Here is a 23,196-nt window from a genome sequence, read left to right on the forward strand (position 1 = left end):
CGGCTCCAAATTCACTGTTTGCTGTATTCTTTAATGACAATGTTCAGGGCATTAAAAATGCCAATAATTCCACAATGCAAATAACAACCCTGCAACCACCTAGACACTTAGACTGGTGATGATCTATTGGACAGACTCGCATCTAAGTTCATCTACATGCTGTCTCGATGTGTTACCCACTAGATTTCTAAAGTGGAGAGAATTATCCATGCATTTGTCTCCAGTAGGTTAGACAACTGTAGGAGTCTGCTCACTGACCTTTCCAAACGAGCGTCAAAACAGGTGCAGTGCATCCATAACACTGCTGCTCGGGCCCTGACTAGAAGCAGGAAGTATAGGCACATAAGTTCTGTGCTCGGGTCTCTGCACTGGCTTCCTGTAGCTCAGTCAAGATTGTAAAGCACTGGCTGTGTACAAGTCTCTCTATGGCCTACCATCAAAGTACATCTCTGCACCCTGAGGATGTCAGAAACCGGCCTGCTGGTGCCCAGAGTCAGGACTAAACAAGAGGAATCAGCCTTTCAGTTTTATGCAGCTAAAACCTGGAACAGTCTTCCTGAAGATGTGAGACAGGCCTCTACTTTGACTGTTTAAATCCAGGCTCAAATGGTTTTAGCTGTGCATATGACTGAAAGGTTTTTATTCCGCATTCTTCTCTTTTAATGTTTTATTTATTTTTTTATTTAACCAGGAGTCCCATTGAGATTAAAAACCTCTTTTGTAAGGGAGTCCTGGTCAAGCGGCAGCAGCAAATAAAAAATACAGTTACATAATTACACAGAGACAAGATAACAGGAAAAAGCAGATTATGAAAAACAAGTGCATGTTGTGGAGTCAGCCTTAAGACCTCTCAGTCTAGATTTAAAAGCATTCAAGGAAATCAACCCTGTCAAGTTCCAGTCTTTCTGCAACAATGTTAATTTTATGAGTGTTAATGTTTTGATTTGTTTGTATTGTGATTATGTCTTTTTTATTCTGTAAAGCACTTTGAATTACTTTGTGTATGCATTGTGCTATACAAATCCCTTCCCTTGTTATCCTGTCGTAAAGGCAGGCAAATCGGACCAACAGTGCAGGACTCGGGAAAGGTTTACAGTGTTTATTTACAGTTTGTCCCGAGAACCAGGTCTGAAGGGCAACATACAGAAAACCAAATGAGCAGGATACAAAAAGGGCAAAACTGCAAAAACAAAACAGGCAGAAGTATTCATGTGAGACACGTGGATGATCTGGCACCGAATGTCTGGTCCTGGCTCCTCTTATCTACAGCAGCAGGTGGTGATTGCGCTGATAGGCTGCAGGTGCATGCGGGAGGAGCCAGGGGCTCAGCCCAGCTCTGGCTCCGGCAGGTGGGGGAGGAAGAGAACAGGGTAGGAGGCAAAACAAGGACCGGGAACGTGCGGATCGTGACATATCCATTGTTTTTGGAAATTTAACCTGACAACAAATATATTTAATGACTTTTAGGAGTTGCCTGATGATTTTGTAAAGATTGAATGTTAACCTAATGACTAAAAAGAGTCCACCTGTGTGTAATCTGTCTCAGTATAAATGTAGCTGTGCTGTGAAGGCCACAGAAGTTTGTTAAGAGAGTGTTGGGGAGCAAACCACAAAATTAAGTCAAAAGAGCACACCAAACAGGAAAAAGTTGTGGTGAAGTTTAAAGTGGGGCTTGGATCTAAAAATCTGCAAACCTGCAAAACTACCCAGACATGGCCATCCACCAAAACGTACAGAATGAACAAGAAAACAAGAAGAGCACTCATCAGAGATGCAGCCAAGAGGCCCATGGTGACTGTGATAGAAATTTAAGTATATTCATGTTGTGTCTTTAAATGCATTTGATCACATGAGTGTGATCACATCAGTCTGTCAAATCCAGACTAGACATTAACATGTGTGAAGGCTCTGTCATATATATATATATATATATATATATATATATATATATATATATATATGGAAATGATGTATAATTTTCTTTCTACTTCACACTTATGTATCATAAAATACAAATTAAAAAAATATTTAAATTTGTGGTTGTGACTTGAAAAAGTTCCAAGGGGATGAATACGTTTGCAAGCAGAACACTCCCAGCATGATTGTCACTGCAAAGTATCAAAAAGAGAATATGAATGGAAGAAAATTTAAAGGCCCTGTACCAGATTTTTACAGTTTCATTCATTTTAGACAGTTGGCAGTGATCCAGAGTTATTCCTCACTGAACTTATACATTCCGAGCAGCCATATTAGTAATAGCAATTCACTTATTACCACTTTTCACAACTCTCAGATACCAGAACAGAGTTTTGCAAAGCTAACAACAACAACCGTGTTAATGTGCACTAAGTAAAGAACTCACAAAAACATGCTTTATAATTAGATGCAGACACAGCAGACTCAGATACATGGGGGAAAAAGTAGAGGACCTTTAAGATTTCCCTGTTGTTTTCTCTTGGAGTCAGTAATCATGAATAATGGTTAAATTGTGATGGTTCTTCACACAAATATCAAAACACTAAAATTTGTTATTGTGATATTCCTAATTAATTTCACACTTGCTTTCCTATTCATTATGTATTATTCCTTGTCTATTATTCTATGTGATATAATATGTCTCATTGTACTCCTTCAGGGAATAAGCTCTTGAAAAAAAGGGGCATGACTCTATTGGAGAAGTATTACGGATGGGGCCTATAAGCCTCCCGTTCCTAGCCAGGCCCTCAAAGACACGTATCACTTCAGACACATCCTACATAAGTTTGCGGGGCATCTGACTAAAAGAGAGAACCTTGGTAAACACAAAGAAGAGTGGCTTACCAAACTGAGCCAAGACTGCACCACCTACCTGCACCTGGACACAAGCAACAACTACAACCAGATCCTCCACACTATCACTGACATCATAAACAAAGCTGGAATGCCACAGGTAAATTTTAACAGTGATTTAAAGGCAAGTTTATTTTTATAGCACAATTCGTACACAAAGTAATTCCAAGTTCTTTACAGAATAAGAAATACATTAAAATCAATATACATTGCTGAACAGAACGGTTGTGAGCCTGGATTTAAACATTGCTGAAACAGAAGTCTGTCTCACATCTTCAGGAAGAATGTTCCAGGTTGTAGCTGCATACAGTTGTAACGCTAATTCCTTAATTCCTAATATTTAGTCCTGACTCTGGGCACCAGCAGGAGGCCGGTTCCTGAAGTCTAGATATGAGTGTCATTTGCATAGTTGTGGTAGGACACATTATTGATGCAAGATTAAACAAAAGGTGTCCCCAAATTGACCCCTGGGGAACCTCACAGGCCAATTACATTTTAGACACATTTGTGTGTGTGTATCCCGCATATTGCTTCTGTGAATTCGACAATGTACTGTATCATTCAGTTTACTCTTAACGCTTAGTAGTGTCCTCTCTATTTGGACTACAATCACCAATAATTAGAATAATGTTTATTCTCATTGCATAACTTGCACCTTCTCTCCAAATTAATATTGTTTGTGTTACAGGTGTGTGAGAGCTATCCTATGAAGACTCCTAGAGACAAGTGTCTGTTGAATGTTGGGACAGAGGTGTACAAGGCTTACCAAAACAAAGATGAATTAAAACTGCAAGCAGTGATAAAGGCCCTTGCGACCGCGGGGTATAAGCCACCGCGAAGATCCTGCATTTCGTTCCCGCTTACATCGCCCCTCCCCCCCAAAATCAGCATCTCAGTAATACTACTCCTTTCATTCCAATGAGACCATTTATGACATTGTCACGCCTGCACGGTTGGAAATAGAGGCATGTCTTCATTGGCTTTTTTATTCAGTATGATGAGAGGAATATGTGTACCAAATTTCAATGGTCTATGACACAGTAATTATTTTTCATCCCAGATAAACAAAACCCATGTATTTCAATGAGAAATGTCAGACGTTGCTATGGCAACACCTTTCAAAATAGAGGTATGGTGTCATTGACGTTTTTGTTCAGTATTGGAATATGGATGTCCATGCCAAATTTCAAATGTTTGTGACAAAGTAATTTTTTTATGTGCCATTTAAAAATTTCAAGGGGGCGCTGTGGAGCAATGTAATATTTGATATGTGTAAATTGCATATCTATGTACTCAGATCAAGATTTTGAACAAAATGTATATTAATGCCAGAAAATAGGACACTGCATGTTTGAGTTACGCACCATTTAAAACTTCATAAAAAGTATTTTTAATTTGCAGGTTGGCCACACCCACATTTTATAACTTAGAAAAATCCAAGAGAGTCGCCTATAATTCCACTTGAGTCTAGTTCATTGTGACAATTTTGCAAGTTTCTTGAATGAAAATCCATGGCGTTAAAAATCCAAATGTGAGAGTTAAAATTTTGAAAAAAAAATGAGGTTCCGCCCACAATGGCCGACTTCCTGTAGGGTTTAGGGGGGGGGGGGGTCATAATATAATTTTTTACTTGTCTTGACAAGTTCTATGTTTGTACCAAATTTCATTTGTCTACGATGAAAAAGGTCTCTCATTGCCGTAATGTAATTCGATTTTTGAGGTGTCACTATTGAGTCATTTTGATACGTTAATTTTTTTGCACATGAAAATACAACATTTTTTGCCAATCTTGAATTTTAGGCCACAATTTAATTAGTGTAGAACATCTATTTAGTCTACAACAAAGTCCAGTACTCTGAACCCCATTTATTTCAATGACACATTTATTATGTTACCACGGTAACATAGTTGCAGATGGAGGTATGATCTCATTGGCTTTTTTGATCAGTATGTCAAGGAGGATGTATGTGCAAAATTTCAAATGTCTATGTCAAACTTTGCAAAAAAAATGCATTGGAGTTTTAGGGGGCGCTACCGAGTCATTTTTCAAAATTTTTATAGACACAAGTAAAAAGAAAAAAATTTTCACCAGTCTTGAATTTTGGGTACAATAAAATTGACTTTTCGTTAACGTTCAGGGGGTCAAAAGTGACTTCAATCCGGCGACCAAAATAAAGAATAATAATAATAATGGAAACGCATTTTCCACCCATTATTTTTCTCCTAAACCATAACAGCTACAGTCATGTGACTTTCTCACATTTTGCCCCATCACAAATAAGGCCGCTGTGATTTTTTTTCACAGGTTCATGACAATTCGATTGTGTTCTATGAATTTTTGAAAATGAAATTTGAAGAGGGCGCTAGAGAGCCATTTTGTGAGAGTGCCTTGATTTGCATATCATTGCGTTCAGCTCACAAATGTGCATAAACGCTGTATTAGCATTTTCCCAACAAAAAATGTGTGAAAGAGAAATGTTTTATTGAAATTTTCCAAAAATTGCGATTTTGTTGAAAATTCACCCTGACCACAGCCAAAGTCATAATCAAAATGTAATTGATAATCTTTAATCACACATGGGTTTAGTGGGATTTGGCCAAATTTGAAGTGTTTGTGATGAAAACTGTGCGAGAAAATTTCCTGAATGCGAGGGTGTGCACTTTTGTCATTCACGGGTTTGATCCAATATGGCCAACTTCCTGTACATTTTAGGGCGGGACCACAATATCATTTTTGTCATGTCCTGACAGTTCTAATTTTTGATGTGAGTTTCAGATTTTGACTTTTTTCCGAGTCGGTCTACCATTGGCCCCATGAAAATCAAAGTTTGAGGTGGCGCTATCGAGTCATCTTTCGTTATTTTTTCTCAGGGTCTTTTGTGACAATTAGAGCTCGTCGAGTTCTAATTTTTGACACCACTCACTGCCATGTTGGGGCGTGTTTACAACTTGATTTTTGCCATTTTCCATGCTTCGGACGCGTTTTTAATGAGTCCCTCGCCGGGACGTAGTCCCAGGCTCGGGCCTAACTACTGCCCTACCTCACTAAAGACAACCCATTGTTGCCCATCCTTTACAACCACAGGGTCAGCATGAACTTAGATACAGCAGGTATGAATATCTACCAACTGTGACAGGCAAGTTTATTTGCATAGTATAATTTGTACACAAGGTAATTCAAAGTGCACAGAATACAGACATTAAAATCACAATGCAACAAATTGAAACATACTCTTATAATGATTATTTGGGAAGAACTGTTTTGAGCCTGGATTTAAACATTGTCAAAGCAGAAGTTTGTCTTACATCTTCAGGAAGATTGTTACAGATTTTAGTTGCATAAAACTGAAATGCTGATTCCTCATGTTTAGTGCTGACTCTAGACACCAGTAGGAGGCTGGTCCTTGAAGTCCTCAGAGTGCGACATGGTTTATATGGCACTAACATGTCAGAGATGTACTTTGAGGCATAGAGAGACTTGTACACAAGCAGAGCTGCTTTAAAGTATATTCTCTGAGTCACAGGAAGCCAAACCTAAGCACAGGACTTAGGTGCTCATACTTCCTGGTTCTAGCCAGGACCCGAGCAGCAATGTTCTGGATGTATTGCAGCTGTCTTAACACTCGTTTGGAGAGGCCAGTGAGCAGGCTGTTACAGTAGTCTAACCTACTGGAGACAAATGCATGGATATGTCTCTCCAAGCCTGGCTTTGACAGTATACCTTTGATTTTTGCAATGTTATTAGATGGTAAAAAGCTGCATATGTTATTGATTTGTTATTGATTTCATGTGACTGTTTTAGAGATGTTAGAGAGAGAGAGAGACTGGAGGTGACTGCTAACACTTTCTCTATGTTTCTGTGGGCCAAAGACTATGACTTCAGTCTTGTCTGAGTTTAGCTGGAGAAAGTTGTTTTGCATCCACACACTAATCTAATCTTTTGAATGCAGTAGCAGAGTGAATCCACTGGTCCACATTCACCTGCTGCCAGTGAGACATAGATCTGAGTGTTATCTGCATAGTTGTGGTAGGACACATTATTGCTGCGTATTAACTGGCCTAATGGCAGCATGTAGAGACTGAACAACAGGGGTCCCAGGATTGAAATGCCCACCCAGTCCTCTAGTCTCTGTAAGAGGATCCCATGATTATCAAAGGCAGCACTCACATCTAACAGGATCAAGACTGAAACTTTGCTTGCATTAGTGTTCAAGCAGATGTAATTTGCCACCTTGAAAAGAGCAGTCTCAGTGCTGTGGTGGGGTCTAAAATGTGAAAATGTGACTGGAAGACATGAAAGGAGTTGTTCATTTGGAGAAAGTTAATAAGCTGTTGGTAAACAACTTTTTCGAGGACTTTGCCTAAAAACGGCAGATTTGAGATTGGTCGGTTCAATATTGTGAAATCAAGACTGCTTTTCTTAAGAGGCTTCATAAATGTCATTTTCAAAGCTCTTGGGAATGTTCCAGGTTGAAGTGACATGTTACCTATGCAAGCGAGTGGTGATAGCAAACTGTTGAGCACAGACTTTAGACATTTAGTGGGTAACACATTGAGGCAGCATGTAGATGAACTCAGACTGGTAACGATCTTTTAGGCAGGTGCAAAGTGGGTCAGCTCTAAGTGCCTAGGTGGCTGCTGGGTTGTTATTTGAATCGTGGAATTGATGGTATGAACCTTGTCATTAAAGAATACTGCAAACTCTTTGCACTTAGATGTGGAAATTAGTTCTAATGGCAGCGGAGCTGGAGGGTTTGTTAATCTGTTTTTGCAAACAGGACACGAGAGTTGTTAATGCAACTTCTCCCTTGTTCTACATAAACTGTGGTTGTACATGTACATCTTTTCTCTGTGAATCTCATAACGAACCTGCAACTTTGACTTGCTCCATTCCTGCTCGGCCCTCCGGCACTCCACGACCGAGTCATCATTTCTCCATGCCGCTTTCTGCTTATCTTTAACCAACAGTGCACCTGTATTATCATTTATGTGTCTCCTTCAAACAACTACAGGACCAGGTTTGGAAATAACAGACATGTCAAAAAAGAAACAAATGATCAGACAGAGCAACATCCACCACACTGACATTTGAAATATTTACTCCTTTTGTAGTGAGCAGGTCCCTCTGTTGACATGCTGAGTTAGACCAAAATCAGTGCATAAGACTGAAAGCAGCTCAGTAAAATCATCAATAAAACTCAGACAGTGCTGGGTTTTAAGATGAAAACACCCCAAATGACAACCTGTGAGTAATTAAATTATCTCTAAATTATCTCCACCCTTTTGTTTACTAGTTGGTAAGTTGGGTGGAGTCGATTCCACTACTATTGCGTTACCTGTGTTTTTGTTTTGCCATGTTGCGGTTAAAAACTTAAAGTAAAGTTTAAAAGAAGAGATAAAATAATTCATTAAAAATGACTTGTTACATAAAGCTCTGACAATGAGCACAGCAAGTTTCAGATTAGTTTCGGTAGGACTGGATGTTATCTTCTTACAAGGAGTGTGAACTAAATTTCTCTGATTGTACATTCCAACTTTCTTTATGTTAATTAGTCTAGTCTGGTGTAACTGTAGATATAGCCCCATCACAGGGCCCCAACATGATATTATCTTTATCATGACTGTATGCCCTGAGACAGCAGAACCCCTGTGTGCCCTAGCTCTTGGTGTTAACAGTTCTGGGGAAAGGCAGGTGTAACCCAGGTGTAAAATCCACTTACCTATAGTAACTGCAAATTCCCATTTCCTGTATATCAGTAAACGCCCCGTATAATCTCAGCCCCCTCACGTGACCACCTCAGCCAATCACACGCTAATGGCGCTTATACAATGCAGCTGCGCTTCTCTCCAGTCAGAGCTGGGAGGAAGCGCAACAGGGCAGCTGCACAGGAGCCACTACCATTATCACGGACGCTGAGTAAAGACCGCGGGTTCTGACGCGAACAAGGGGATTTGGCCAGGTGTGCTCGGGTTGGGCACAATATTTGATGGCGAGCTAGGAGCCCTACCAAGAACTGGAACATCACATTCAACTCTACAGCCTTTGCGGTCTGGTAGGAGGCTGTTGCAGCCTGTCCCTTCCATAGACTCAAACATTCGCATTCACAACCTTAACATATGGACAAAAGGGGAAATTTTATGGACAATTAAGCCCATATCAGTGGCAACCTCATTTTTTGTTCTATTGTATGCCCATTTTTGGGAGATGATATGCTGATAGTGCTGCATTGTTGTTGTATTGTGTGACCTAAACTGTGAAAGTGCACTTATTTTTGCCTTACTCTAAGGGTAAAATATTGAGACTGATACTGAAATCCTGCAGATTTTGTAAATATTGTGTTTTTGTGTGTTTTACGTTTCACTTGCAATACATGGTACCAACCACAAAGTAAATCTGTTCGTCTGGTTTATTGCACTGCTCTCCCACCTCCCAGTGAGCCGATACTTAACTCTTCTGATTTAGCCCAACGCTCAACTCAATATCCAAGTCCAAAATATCAATTCACCCTCTTTCTGAGCCACATGCGCTACATGCGTGCTACAGAAAATGTGGCGAGCTAGCCAGGAGATGGTATAGTAGTGCAATAATACCTGTTTTGTTTTGCAGTCTCACCAACCCCTTTTCAACATGGACATTTTTGAGTCCCTCGGTATTAACATACAAAACGCGGTTATTGTGAGTGCCAGCCCTAAATGTGAAGTTGATGAAGTAGAAGATTTTCTGCTCCAATACGGTGCTATAGAGCGTTCAGTTATGATAAACTCCCCCGAGTCTGAATTTCATGAAATGTTGGTTGTTGAGTTTAAAACATATGCAGCTTTCAATTTCTTAAATCCATTACTGCCGTACAAATTTAAACCTGCACATAATGAATACTGTGTTAAAAACCTGTCAAAAATTCATGCTGCTAGTGTAGGTTCCACAAAGACTAAGACTTACCTTGCTGACTTAAAACAAATGGCTGAGCTGTCTGGTCAAGATTTTGCGGAAGTATTACAGGAACTGATGACTCAAATAAATGAAGCTGTAACTGAACTGCACCCTGTTCCATCAGAAGGCACCAAGGAAAACCCTGTCACTGCACATCACAAAATGGCTGCCGCTCCAGATCCACAACCCAAAATGGAGGCCGATCCAGCTTTATCAACACATAACAAGCCTGCTACTTCTTCCCCCCTGCCATCCACACGACCTGCTGCTGGAATGAGAGAAAGATATCCAAGTAACATAGCCGCTGACTTCAATCCACCAGAAGTGCAGAGATATGTAGTTGAACATATTGTGAAAAGTGATGACATTTCCATGCGCTCACACAGGTTATGCACATTCTCCGGAAGAGTCCCCCGCCCACAGCATGAGGTGGACTATGACACATGGCGTTCAGGGGTGGACCTCATTCTGAAAGACTCTGCCATTTCGGACACCCAGCAATCCAGGTACATCCTCGACAGTCTTCTGCCACCTGCTGCAGACATAGTGAAACATCTCAGCACCGACTTGCCGGCAGAAATTTACATTCAACATCTTGACTCGGCGTATGGGACAGTACAAGATGGAGAAGAACTCTATGTTAAATTTATGAGCACTCTACAAGACTCCGGGGAGAGACCATCTGCATATCTACACCGATTGCAGGTAGCCCTGAGTTTAGCCGTCAAGCGGGGAGGAGTGAAGCAGAGTGATTTCAACAGACACCTGCTCAGTCAGTTTTGTAGGGGATGCTGGGATGACAGTCTCATCTCTGAGCTCCAGCTGAAGCAGAGGAAGACAAATCCACCTCCATTTTCGGAACTGTTAATGCTGTTGAGAACTGAAGAGGACCGTGAAGCAAACAAGGCTCAACGGATGAAGCAACATCTGGGAACATCTAAGAGAGTTGCTGCTCAAGCTCAGTTCGCAGTGGAAGAAGATGGAGTGTGTGCTGCCATTTCCTCCCTCTCAAAACAAGTTGCGGAACTGCAACGGCAGCTGGCCGCTCTCACTGCCTCCCAGTCCAGTTCTCATTTCGCTCAGTCTCATCCAGTCCCAAAGCCACACCCACAACAGAAGATATCGTCATCATCTTCGTGTCCGAAGCCTGGGTTCTGTTTTCGTTGCGGAGAAGATGGACATATCAAGCCACAGTGTGTGAACCGTCCTAACCCGGCACTCGTTAGCTCCAAACGCAAACAATACAGTGACAAGAAGCAACAGTGGCAGCAACAAAATCAACCCCCACGCAAGCATTTAAACTAGAATCAGTTCCTGTCGTGGGACACACAGGAACTGCGCAGGGCCAACACTGTCCCGCCAAGAAAAAGCAAGCTCATTGTGCAGAATTACAACAGCTCAGTCCAGGGCCAACAACAAGGCTGCCTAAGGGACTGATTGGACCAAGATGCACGGCAGAGATCAATATTTCTGGTCACGTTCATCAGTGCCTGCTCGACACCGGATCACAAGTGACCACGATACCAGTTTCATTTTACAACCGCCATCTGCATGAACAGCCCATTTATCCACTGCATGACCTACTTCAGGTTGAAGGCGCTGCTGGTCATAACGTTCCATATCTTGGTTACGTCAGCATAACAGTACAGTTCCCCAGAGACTTCATTGGCAAACAACGTGACATCTCCACACTCGCTCTAGTTGTTCCAGACACCCGTCCCGATGTTTCATCTATGCTACTTATCGGCATGAACACCTTAGAGCCGTTGTATGAACAATATATTGGCGAACACTCTTCATTTCAACCCAGCACTCATGGGTACAGAGCTGTTTTGAAGACCCTACAGCTGTCACACCAGCAGAAGGATCAAGGCAACATTGGAGTTGTGAGATTACTCAGCAAGTCTCCAGTGTGTGTACCGGCCGGCCGCACTGTTGTCATCGAGGGCTCAGCTAAAGTCTCCTCTCCACCTTCAAGCCAGAGTGTCCTCCTACAACATCCTGCTTCCACCCTGCCTGGTGGTCTTTGTGTCAGCAGTTGTCTCATCTCTCTTCAAGCTTTTTCCTCTCACAAGCTTCCTGTAGTCATCACAAATGAATCCGAGCAAGACGCATTCATTCCACCCTACAGTGTTGTTGCGGATCTTGAGACCTACCACTGCATCCTCAATGAACATCGGGTCACTCATCCTCCAGCTGGGAGAGCATCATCCAGCTTGAACATCGACTTCGGTGACTCTCCGTTGCCAACAGAGTGGAAGGAGAGAGTCAAAGAGAAGCTCAACGCGATTTCGGAGGTTTTCTCACAACACGATCTGGATTTTGGATGCACAACAGCCATCAAGCATCATATTCCACTCCATGACAGTACACCATTCAAACAGCGTGCTCGGCCTATCCATCCTCAGGATATCGAAGCAGTCCGTCGTCATCTTCGGGAGCTTCTGGAAGCCGGGGTCATAAGGGAATCATCATCACCCTTCTCATCTCCTGTCGTGGTGGTTCGAAAGAAGAATGGTGATATCAGATTATGTATTGATTACCGTAAATTAAACCTCCAGACCATAAAAGATGCATATGCCTTACCCAACCTTGAAGAGTCATTTTCAGCCCTATCTGGTTCCAAATGGTTCTCAGTTCTTGACCTGAAATCCGGTTATTACCAGATTGAAATGTATGAGGAAGATAAACCCAAGACCGCCTTTGTTACTCCCCTTGGATTTTGGGAGTTTAACAGAATGCCCCAAGGTGTCACCAATGCTCCAAGCACATTTCAGCGGTTGATGGAGCGGTGCATGGGTGACCTCCATCTGAAGGAGGTGCTTGTATTCTTGGATGACCTCATAATCTTCTCTAACTCCTTGGAGGAGCACGAATGCAGATTACTGAGAGTCTTGAACCGGCTGCATCAATACGGGCTGAAGTTGTCAACTGAGAAGTGTCGATTCTTCCAAACATCTGTTCGCTACTTGGGACACATCGTGTCAGAACGAGGCATGGAGACAGACCCGGAAAAGATTGAAACCATAAAAACCTGGCCAATCCCCACCACGCTGAAACAACTGCGTTCTTTTCTGGGCTTTGCAGGATATTACCGCCGGCTCATCAAAGACTACGCCATCATAGCCAAACCACTTAATAACCTAACTCGAGGGTATGCTCCTGTTCAAAAGTCAAAGAAACCGGGACCTCACAAGACACCTACCTACAATCCAAATCAGCCATTTGGAGAGCGCTGGAGTCCCAATTGTCAGTCGGCTTTCGAGACCCTGATAAAGAAACTCACCACCGCTCCAGTCCTTGGATTTGCAGACTCCTCTCGTCCGTACATCCTCCACACTGATGCAAGCGTGACTGGTTTAGGAGCTGCACTTTACCAGGAACAAGAAGGGAAGCTGAGGGTCATAGCCTACGCCAGCCGTGGGTTATCACAGAGCGAGAGCCACTACCCAGCCCATAAACTGGAATTTCTGGCCCTTAAATGGAGTGTGACCGAGAAATTCCAGGACTATTTGTACGGAGCAGAGTTCACCGTGGTCACTGACAGCAACCCGCTCACCTACATCCTAACCTCTGCAAAATTGGATGCCACAGGTCACCGTTGGTTGGCTGCCTTATCTACCTACACCTTCAAACTCCTGTACCGGGCTGGTAAGCAGAACATCGATGCTGACGCGCTCTCGCGACGCCCTCATCTGTGCTCTAGTGGAGAAGCCCCACAAGACAATGAACTTCTGAATCAATTCATCTCCCAGCATACAGTGGATTCTGATGCCATCTCAGGAGAAATTGTGAATGCCATCTGCCAAAATCATCTGGTTCGAGCTTCACAGCCGGAGGACCAAGGGCAGATCGGTCTCACCCTCGTTGAGTCCCTATCCATCAATGCTGACACCCTACTTGACAGCTACATCTCCGAAGATCTCCACCAGTTGCCATTTATCCCTACTCTCGACATCAGAGAGAAACAACACTCAGATCCCTCCATCCGAGAGCTCATCCATCAACTTGAGACGGGGGAGAAGATCCCACCTACTGTAAGAGCAGAGCTCCCAGAACTTCCCCTCATGCTTAGAGAGTGGTCAAAGTTGGAGCTTGTGGATGGGATACTGTACCGACGGAGACAGGATAATGAGGATCTCTCATATCAACTCGTCGTCCCGGAAGATCTGCGTCCACTGGTCCTGAGAAGTCTCCATGACGACATGGGCCACATGGGGATCGATCGTACACTCGACCTCGTCCGTACGAGATTCTACTGGCCCAAAATGGCAACAGACGTGGAGCAGAAGATAAAAACTTGTGGCCGCTGTGTGCGCAGAAAAGCCTTACCGGAGAGAGCTGCTCAACTTGTCAGCATCATAACATCACGACCGCTTGAACTCCTTTGCATGGATTTTCTCAGCCTCGAACCCGATTCCAGCAACACTCAGAACATCCTAGTCCTCACTGATCATTTCACCAAATTTGCCGTTGCCATCCCCACGCCCAATCAAACCGCAAAGACTGTGGCAAAAACCTTATGGGAGAACTTTATCATCTACTATGGCATTCCAGAGCGAATACACACAGATCAAGGGCGTGATTTTGAGTCAAAGTTAATTAAAGAACTTTGTGAGGTTGCTGGCATTCAGAAGAGCCGCACCACGCCGTACCATCCGAGAGTAAATCCGGTGGAGCGCTTCAATCGGACATTGTTGCAAATGTTAGGTACCCTGGAGCCAAAACAAAAGGCAAGGTGGAAGGACCATGTCAAGCCACTGGTTCATGCTTATAATTGCACCAGAAACGAGGTTACGGGGTTTACTCCCTATGAACTCATGTTTGGACGAACCCCTCGGTTACCAGTTGATATTGCATTTGGGCTGCCAGTGCGGGACCCTCAGAACAAGAACCATTCCCAATACATTCAAGCTCTGAAATCAAGGCTCCAAGAAAGTTTCAAAATTGCTGCCAAAAACTCCTTGAAATCTACCGATCGTAACAAAGCCCGATTTGACAGTCGAGTAATCCCATCAGCCTTGGTACCAGGAGATCGTGTACTCGTCAGGAATGTCCGCCTACGTGGGAAACAGAAGCTCTCTGACAAATGGGAGCAAGAGGTCTATGTTGTAGTCCATAGAGCAGGAGATCTTCCAGTCTATAAAGTGAAGCCAGAACATGGCAATGGACCAATGCGGACACTGCACCGAGACCTCCTCCTGCCATGTGCCTTTCTCAAGGACAACAATAACTCGCAATCTGAAACAAATTCACCTGTCCAAAGGCCCAGAACCCGACAGCAAATGAAAAGAGCAAACCTTGCCACCGACATTCCTGCTGAAGAGGATGACAATCCAGAACCATTAACACCTTACCTGAGTTTGCCAACAGTCCATTTTACAGTGGAGAGACAATCTTCCATTCCTGTCTTGGATCCACCCACTGAGAATGACAGCCAAAGGCTTTCAGCCTCCGATCATCCAGTTGAAGCTGAAGACCAAAGGGAGCCACCAGCTTCCTTCTCCAATGCTCCAGTCACCGAATCCAGCAGTGAACAGTCTGATGTGCAAGGAAATGAACCTGAAACTGAGGAAAACCAACCGGTAAACTTACCTGAAGAGATACCCACTGAACATTCTGTCGTTACAGCTGAAGGTCCTGCTGACGAGTCCAATTCAGTTAAGCCACCTGACAATGACTCTGACGTAACCCTAAGACGTTCACAACGCCAGAGAGCACCACCAACAAGACTCCATTATCCCACCATGGGCAATCCACTAATATTAGTCGTCAAAACCATGTTACATAGTCTATCGGATGCACTAGGCATCAGTGCTAACGTCGATAACTGTCCTTCGTCCATTTATGACGTTTAACATGCAACGGGACGTGCACGGTTTAAGGCGGGGAGGATGTAACCCAGGTGTAAAATCCACTTACCTATAGTAACTGCAAATTCCCATTTCCTGTATATCAGTAAACGCCCCGTATAATCTCAGCCCCCTCACGTGACCACCTCAGCCAATCACACGCTAATGGCGCTTATACAATGCAGCTGCGCTTCTCTCCAGTCAGAGCTGGGAGGAAGCGCAACAGGGCAGCTGCACAGGAGCCACTACCATTATCACGGACGCTGAGTAAAGACCGCGGGTTCTGACGCGAACAAGGGGATTTGGCCAGGTGTGCTCGGGTTGGGCACAATATTTGATGGCGAGCTAGGAGCCCTACCAAGAACTGGAACATCACATTCAACTCTACAGCCTTTGCGGTCTGGTAGGAGGCTGTTGCAGCCTGTCCCTTCCATAGACTCAAACATTCGCATTCACAACCTTAACATATGGACAAAAGGGGAAATTTTATGGACAATTAAGCCCATATCAGTGGCAACCTCATTTTTTGTTCTATTGTATGCCCATTTTTGGGAGATGATATGCTGATAGTGCTGCATTGTTGTTGTATTGTGTGACCTAAACTGTGAAAGTGCACTTATTTTTGCCTTACTCTAAGGGTAAAATATTGAGACTGATACTGAAATCCTGCAGATTTTGTAAATATTGTGTTTTTGTGTGTTTTACGTTTCACTTGCAATACATGGTACCAACCACAAAGTAAATCTGTTCGTCTGGTTTATTGCACTGCTCTCCCACCTCCCAGTGAGCCGATACTTAACTCTTCTGATTTAGCCCAACGCTCAACTCAATATCCAAGTCCAAAATATCAATTCACCCTCTTTCTGAGCCACATGCGCTACATGCGTGCTACAGAAAATGTGGCGAGCTAGCCAGGAGATGGTATAGTAGTGCAATAATACCTGTTTTGTTTTGCAGTCTCACCAACCCCTTTTCAACATGGACATTTTTGAGTCCCTCGGTATTAACATACAAAACGCGGTTATTGTGAGTGCCAGCCCTAAATGTGAAGTTGATGAAGTAGAAGATTTTCTGCTCCAATACGGTGCTATAGAGCGTTCAGTTATGATAAACTCCCCCGAGTCTGAATTTCATGAAATGTTGGTTGTTGAGTTTAAAACATATGCAGCTTTCAATTTCTTAAATCCATTACTGCCGTACAAATTTAAACCTGCACATAATGAATACTGTGTTAAAAACCTGTCAAAAATTCATGCTGCTAGTGTAGGTTCCACAAAGACTAAGACTTACCTTGCTGACTTAAAACAAATGGCTGAGCTGTCTGGTCAAGATTTTGCGGAAGTATTACAGGAACTGATGACTCAAATAAATGAAGCTGTAACTGAACTGCACCCTGTTCCATCAGAAGGCACCAAGGAAAACCCTGTCACTGCACATCACAAAATGGCTGCCGCTCCAGATCCACAACCCAAAATGGAGGCCGATCCAGCTTTATCAACACATAACAAGCCTGCTACTTCTTCCCCCCTGCCATCCACACGACCTGCTGCTGGAATGAGAGAAAGATATCCAAGTAACATAGCCGCTGACTTCAATCCACCAGAAGTGCAGAGATATGTAGTTGAACATATTGTGAAAAGTGATGACATTTCCATGCGCTCACACAGGTTATGCACATTCTCCGGAAGAGTCCCCCGCCCACAGCATGAGGTGGACTATGACACATGGCGTTCAGGGGTGGACCTCATTCTGAAAGACTCTGCCATTTCGGACACCCAGCAATCCAGGTACATCCTCGACAGTCTTCTGCCACCTGCTGCAGACATAGTGAAACATCTCAGCACCGACTTGCCGGCAGAAATTTACATTCAACATCTTGACTCGGCGTATGGGACAGTACAAGATGGAGAAGAACTCTATGTTAAATTTATGAGCACTCTACAAGACTCCGGGGAGAGACCATCTGCATATCTACACCGATTGCAGGTAGCCCTGAGTTTAGCCGTCAAGCGGGGAGGAGTGAAGCAGAGTGATTTCAACAGACACCTGCTCAGTCAGTTTTGTAGGGGATGCTGGGATGACAGTCTCATCTCTGAGCTCCAGCTGAAGCAGAGGAAGACAAATCCACCTCCATTTTCGGAACTGTTAATGCTGTTGAGAACTGAAGAGGACCGTGAAGCAAACAAGGCTCAACGGATGAAGCAACATCTGGGAACATCTAAGAGAGTTGCTGCTCAAGCTCAGTTCGCAGTGGAAGAAGATGGAGTGTGTGCTGCCATTTCCTCCCTCTCAAAACAAGTTGCGGAACTGCAACGGCAGCTGGCCGCTCTCACTGCCTCCCAGTCCAGTTCTCATTTCGCTCAGTCTCATCCAGTCCCAAAGCCACACCCACAACAGAAGATATCGTCATCATCTTCGTGTCCGAAGCCTGGGTTCTGTTTTCGTTGCGGAGAAGATGGACATATCAAGCCACAGTGTGTGAACCGTCCTAACCCGGCACTCGTTAGCTCCAAACGCAAACAATACAGTGACAAGAAGCAACAGTGGCAGCAACAAAATCAACCCCCACGCAAGCATTTAAACTAGAATCAGTTCCTGTCGTGGGACACACAGGAACTGCGCAGGGCCAACACTGTCCCGCCAAGAAAAAGCAAGCTCATTGTGCAGAATTACAACAGCTCAGTCCAGGGCCAACAACAAGGCTGCCTAAGGGACTGATTGGACCAAGATGCACGGCAGAGATCAATATTTCTGGTCACGTTCATCAGTGCCTGCTCGACACCGGATCACAAGTGACCACGATACCAGTTTCATTTTACAACCGCCATCTGCATGAACAGCCCATTTATCCACTGCATGACCTACTTCAGGTTGAAGGCGCTGCTGGTCATAACGTTCCATATCTTGGTTACGTCAGCATAACAGTACAGTTCCCCAGAGACTTCATTGGCAAACAACGTGACATCTCCACACTCGCTCTAGTTGTTCCAGACACCCGTCCCGATGTTTCATCTATGCTACTTATCGGCATGAACACCTTAGAGCCGTTGTATGAACAATATATTGGCGAACACTCTTCATTTCAACCCAGCACTCATGGGTACAGAGCTGTTTTGAAGACCCTACAGCTGTCACACCAGCAGAAGGATCAAGGCAACATTGGAGTTGTGAGATTACTCAGCAAGTCTCCAGTGTGTGTACCGGCCGGCCGCACTGTTGTCATCGAGGGCTCAGCTAAAGTCTCCTCTCCACCTTCAAGCCAGAGTGTCCTCCTACAACATCCTGCTTCCACCCTGCCTGGTGGTCTTTGTGTCAGCAGTTGTCTCATCTCTCTTCAAGCTTTTTCCTCTCACAAGCTTCCTGTAGTCATCACAAATGAATCCGAGCAAGACGCATTCATTCCACCCTACAGTGTTGTTGCGGATCTTGAGACCTACCACTGCATCCTCAATGAACATCGGGTCACTCATCCTCCAGCTGGGAGAGCATCATCCAGCTTGAACATCGACTTCGGTGACTCTCCGTTGCCAACAGAGTGGAAGGAGAGAGTCAAAGAGAAGCTCAACGCGATTTCGGAGGTTTTCTCACAACACGATCTGGATTTTGGATGCACAACAGCCATCAAGCATCATATTCCACTCCATGACAGTACACCATTCAAACAGCGTGCTCGGCCTATCCATCCTCAGGATATCGAAGCAGTCCGTCGTCATCTTCGGGAGCTTCTGGAAGCCGGGGTCATAAGGGAATCATCATCACCCTTCTCATCTCCTGTCGTGGTGGTTCGAAAGAAGAATGGTGATATCAGATTATGTATTGATTACCGTAAATTAAACCTCCAGACCATAAAAGATGCATATGCCTTACCCAACCTTGAAGAGTCATTTTCAGCCCTATCTGGTTCCAAATGGTTCTCAGTTCTTGACCTGAAATCCGGTTATTACCAGATTGAAATGTATGAGGAAGATAAACCCAAGACCGCCTTTGTTACTCCCCTTGGATTTTGGGAGTTTAACAGAATGCCCCAAGGTGTCACCAATGCTCCAAGCACATTTCAGCGGTTGATGGAGCGGTGCATGGGTGACCTCCATCTGAAGGAGGTGCTTGTATTCTTGGATGACCTCATAATCTTCTCTAACTCCTTGGAGGAGCACGAATGCAGATTACTGAGAGTCTTGAACCGGCTGCATCAATACGGGCTGAAGTTGTCAACTGAGAAGTGTCGATTCTTCCAAACATCTGTTCGCTACTTGGGACACATCGTGTCAGAACGAGGCATGGAGACAGACCCGGAAAAGATTGAAACCATAAAAACCTGGCCAATCCCCACCACGCTGAAACAACTGCGTTCTTTTCTGGGCTTTGCAGGATATTACCGCCGGCTCATCAAAGACTACGCCATCATAGCCAAACCACTTAATAACCTAACTCGAGGGTATGCTCCTGTTCAAAAGTCAAAGAAACCGGGACCTCACAAGACACCTACCTACAATCCAAATCAGCCATTTGGAGAGCGCTGGAGTCCCAATTGTCAGTCGGCTTTCGAGACCCTGATAAAGAAACTCACCACCGCTCCAGTCCTTGGATTTGCAGACTCCTCTCGTCCGTACATCCTCCACACTGATGCAAGCGTGACTGGTTTAGGAGCTGCACTTTACCAGGAACAAGAAGGGAAGCTGAGGGTCATAGCCTACGCCAGCCGTGGGTTATCACAGAGCGAGAGCCACTACCCAGCCCATAAACTGGAATTTCTGGCCCTTAAATGGAGTGTGACCGAGAAATTCCAGGACTATTTGTACGGAGCAGAGTTCACCGTGGTCACTGACAGCAACCCGCTCACCTACATCCTAACCTCTGCAAAATTGGATGCCACAGGTCACCGTTGGTTGGCTGCCTTATCTACCTACACCTTCAAACTCCTGTACCGGGCTGGTAAGCAGAACATCGATGCTGACGCGCTCTCGCGACGCCCTCATCTGTGCTCTAGTGGAGAAGCCCCACAAGACAATGAACTTCTGAATCAATTCATCTCCCAGCATACAGTGGATTCTGATGCCATCTCAGGAGAAATTGTGAATGCCATCTGCCAAAATCATCTGGTTCGAGCTTCACAGCCGGAGGACCAAGGGCAGATCGGTCTCACCCTCGTTGAGTCCCTATCCATCAATGCTGACACCCTACTTGACAGCTACATCTCCGAAGATCTCCACCAGTTGCCATTTATCCCTACTCTCGACATCAGAGAGAAACAACACTCAGATCCCTCCATCCGAGAGCTCATCCATCAACTTGAGACGGGGGAGAAGATCCCACCTACTGTAAGAGCAGAGCTCCCAGAACTTCCCCTCATGCTTAGAGAGTGGTCAAAGTTGGAGCTTGTGGATGGGATACTGTACCGACGGAGACAGGATAATGAGGATCTCTCATATCAACTCGTCGTCCCGGAAGATCTGCGTCCACTGGTCCTGAGAAGTCTCCATGACGACATGGGCCACATGGGGATCGATCGTACACTCGACCTCGTCCGTACGAGATTCTACTGGCCCAAAATGGCAACAGACGTGGAGCAGAAGATAAAAACTTGTGGCCGCTGTGTGCGCAGAAAAGCCTTACCGGAGAGAGCTGCTCAACTTGTCAGCATCATAACATCACGACCGCTTGAACTCCTTTGCATGGATTTTCTCAGCCTCGAACCCGATTCCAGCAACACTCAGAACATCCTAGTCCTCACTGATCATTTCACCAAATTTGCCGTTGCCATCCCCACGCCCAATCAAACCGCAAAGACTGTGGCAAAAACCTTATGGGAGAACTTTATCATCTACTATGGCATTCCAGAGCGAATACACACAGATCAAGGGCGTGATTTTGAGTCAAAGTTAATTAAAGAACTTTGTGAGGTTGCTGGCATTCAGAAGAGCCGCACCACGCCGTACCATCCGAGAGTAAATCCGGTGGAGCGCTTCAATCGGACATTGTTGCAAATGTTAGGTACCCTGGAGCCAAAACAAAAGGCAAGGTGGAAGGACCATGTCAAGCCACTGGTTCATGCTTATAATTGCACCAGAAACGAGGTTACGGGGTTTACTCCCTATGAACTCATGTTTGGACGAACCCCTCGGTTACCAGTTGATATTGCATTTGGGCTGCCAGTGCGGGACCCTCAGAACAAGAACCATTCCCAATACATTCAAGCTCTGAAATCAAGGCTCCAAGAAAGTTTCAAAATTGCTGCCAAAAACTCCTTGAAATCTACCGATCGTAACAAAGCCCGATTTGACAGTCGAGTAATCCCATCAGCCTTGGTACCAGGAGATCGTGTACTCGTCAGGAATGTCCGCCTACGTGGGAAACAGAAGCTCTCTGACAAATGGGAGCAAGAGGTCTATGTTGTAGTCCATAGAGCAGGAGATCTTCCAGTCTATAAAGTGAAGCCAGAACATGGCAATGGACCAATGCGGACACTGCACCGAGACCTCCTCCTGCCATGTGCCTTTCTCAAGGACAACAATAACTCGCAATCTGAAACAAATTCACCTGTCCAAAGGCCCAGAACCCGACAGCAAATGAAAAGAGCAAACCTTGCCACCGACATTCCTGCTGAAGAGGATGACAATCCAGAACCATTAACACCTTACCTGAGTTTGCCAACAGTCCATTTTACAGTGGAGAGACAATCTTCCATTCCTGTCTTGGATCCACCCACTGAGAATGACAGCCAAAGGCTTTCAGCCTCCGATCATCCAGTTGAAGCTGAAGACCAAAGGGAGCCACCAGCTTCCTTCTCCAATGCTCCAGTCACCGAATCCAGCAGTGAACAGTCTGATGTGCAAGGAAATGAACCTGAAACTGAGGAAAACCAACCGGTAAACTTACCTGAAGAGATACCCACTGAACATTCTGTCGTTACAGCTGAAGGTCCTGCTGACGAGTCCAATTCAGTTAAGCCACCTGACAATGACTCTGACGTAACCCTAAGACGTTCACAACGCCAGAGAGCACCACCAACAAGACTCCATTATCCCACCATGGGCAATCCACTAATATTAGTCGTCAAAACCATGTTACATAGTCTATCGGATGCACTAGGCATCAGTGCTAACGTCGATAACTGTCCTTCGTCCATTTATGACGTTTAACATGCAACGGGACGTGCACGGTTTAAGGCGGGGAGGATGTAACCCAGGTGTAAAATCCACTTACCTATAGTAACTGCAAATTCCCATTTCCTGTATATCAGTAAACGCCCCGTATAATCTCAGCCCCCTCACGTGACCACCTCAGCCAATCACACGCTAATGGCGCTTATACAATGCAGCTGCGCTTCTCTCCAGTCAGAGCTGGGAGGAAGCGCAACAGGGCAGCTGCACAGGAGCCACTACCATTATCACGGACGCTGAGTAAAGACCGCGGGTTCTGACGCGAACAAGGGGATTTGGCCAGGTGTGCTCGGGTTGGGCACAATATTTGATGGCGAGCTAGGAGCCCTACCAAGAACTGGAACATCACATTCAACTCTACAGCCTTTGCGGTCTGGTAGGAGGCTGTTGCAGCCTGTCCCTTCCATAGACTCAAACATTCGCA

At 44.7% G+C, this 23,196-nt stretch overlaps 1 protein-coding gene across 1 annotated transcript; it reads left to right on the forward strand.

Moving 5' to 3' along the window:
• Positions 1–11,508: 11,508 nt before the first annotated feature.
• On the forward strand, positions 11,509–22,584 carry LOC129456715 (uncharacterized). Its single transcript, XM_055225820.1, has 5 exons — positions 11,509–15,345; positions 17,317–18,181; positions 18,226–20,487; positions 21,466–22,478; positions 22,525–22,584. Exons 1-5 carry the CDS (start codon positions 11,509–11,511, stop codon positions 22,582–22,584), a joined length of 8,037 nt encoding a protein of 2,678 aa, XP_055081795.1.
• The last annotated feature ends 612 nt before the right edge of the window (positions 22,585–23,196 follow it).

This window comes from Periophthalmus magnuspinnatus, chromosome 13 (assembly GCF_009829125.3).
Source record: "Periophthalmus magnuspinnatus isolate fPerMag1 chromosome 13, fPerMag1.2.pri, whole genome shotgun sequence".
Classification (NCBI taxonomy): Eukaryota; Metazoa; Chordata; class Actinopteri; order Gobiiformes; family Gobiidae; genus Periophthalmus; species Periophthalmus magnuspinnatus.

What these genes read in the sequence shown, in the direction of transcription:
- LOC129456715 (XM_055225820.1), top strand. Translation starts at nt 11,509, where the DNA reads ATGAACACCTTAGAGCCGTTGTATGAACAATATATTGGCGAACACTCT. An exon ending in AAACTGAGGAAAACCAACCG is followed by an intron (nt 15,346 to 17,316) that starts GTAAACTTACCT and finishes CCCCGCCCACAG; the next exon opens with CATGAGGTGGACTATGACAC. An exon ending in GCAACAAAATCAACCCCCAC is followed by an intron (nt 18,182 to 18,225) that starts GCAAGCATTTAA and finishes TGGGACACACAG; the next exon opens with GAACTGCGCAGGGCCAACAC.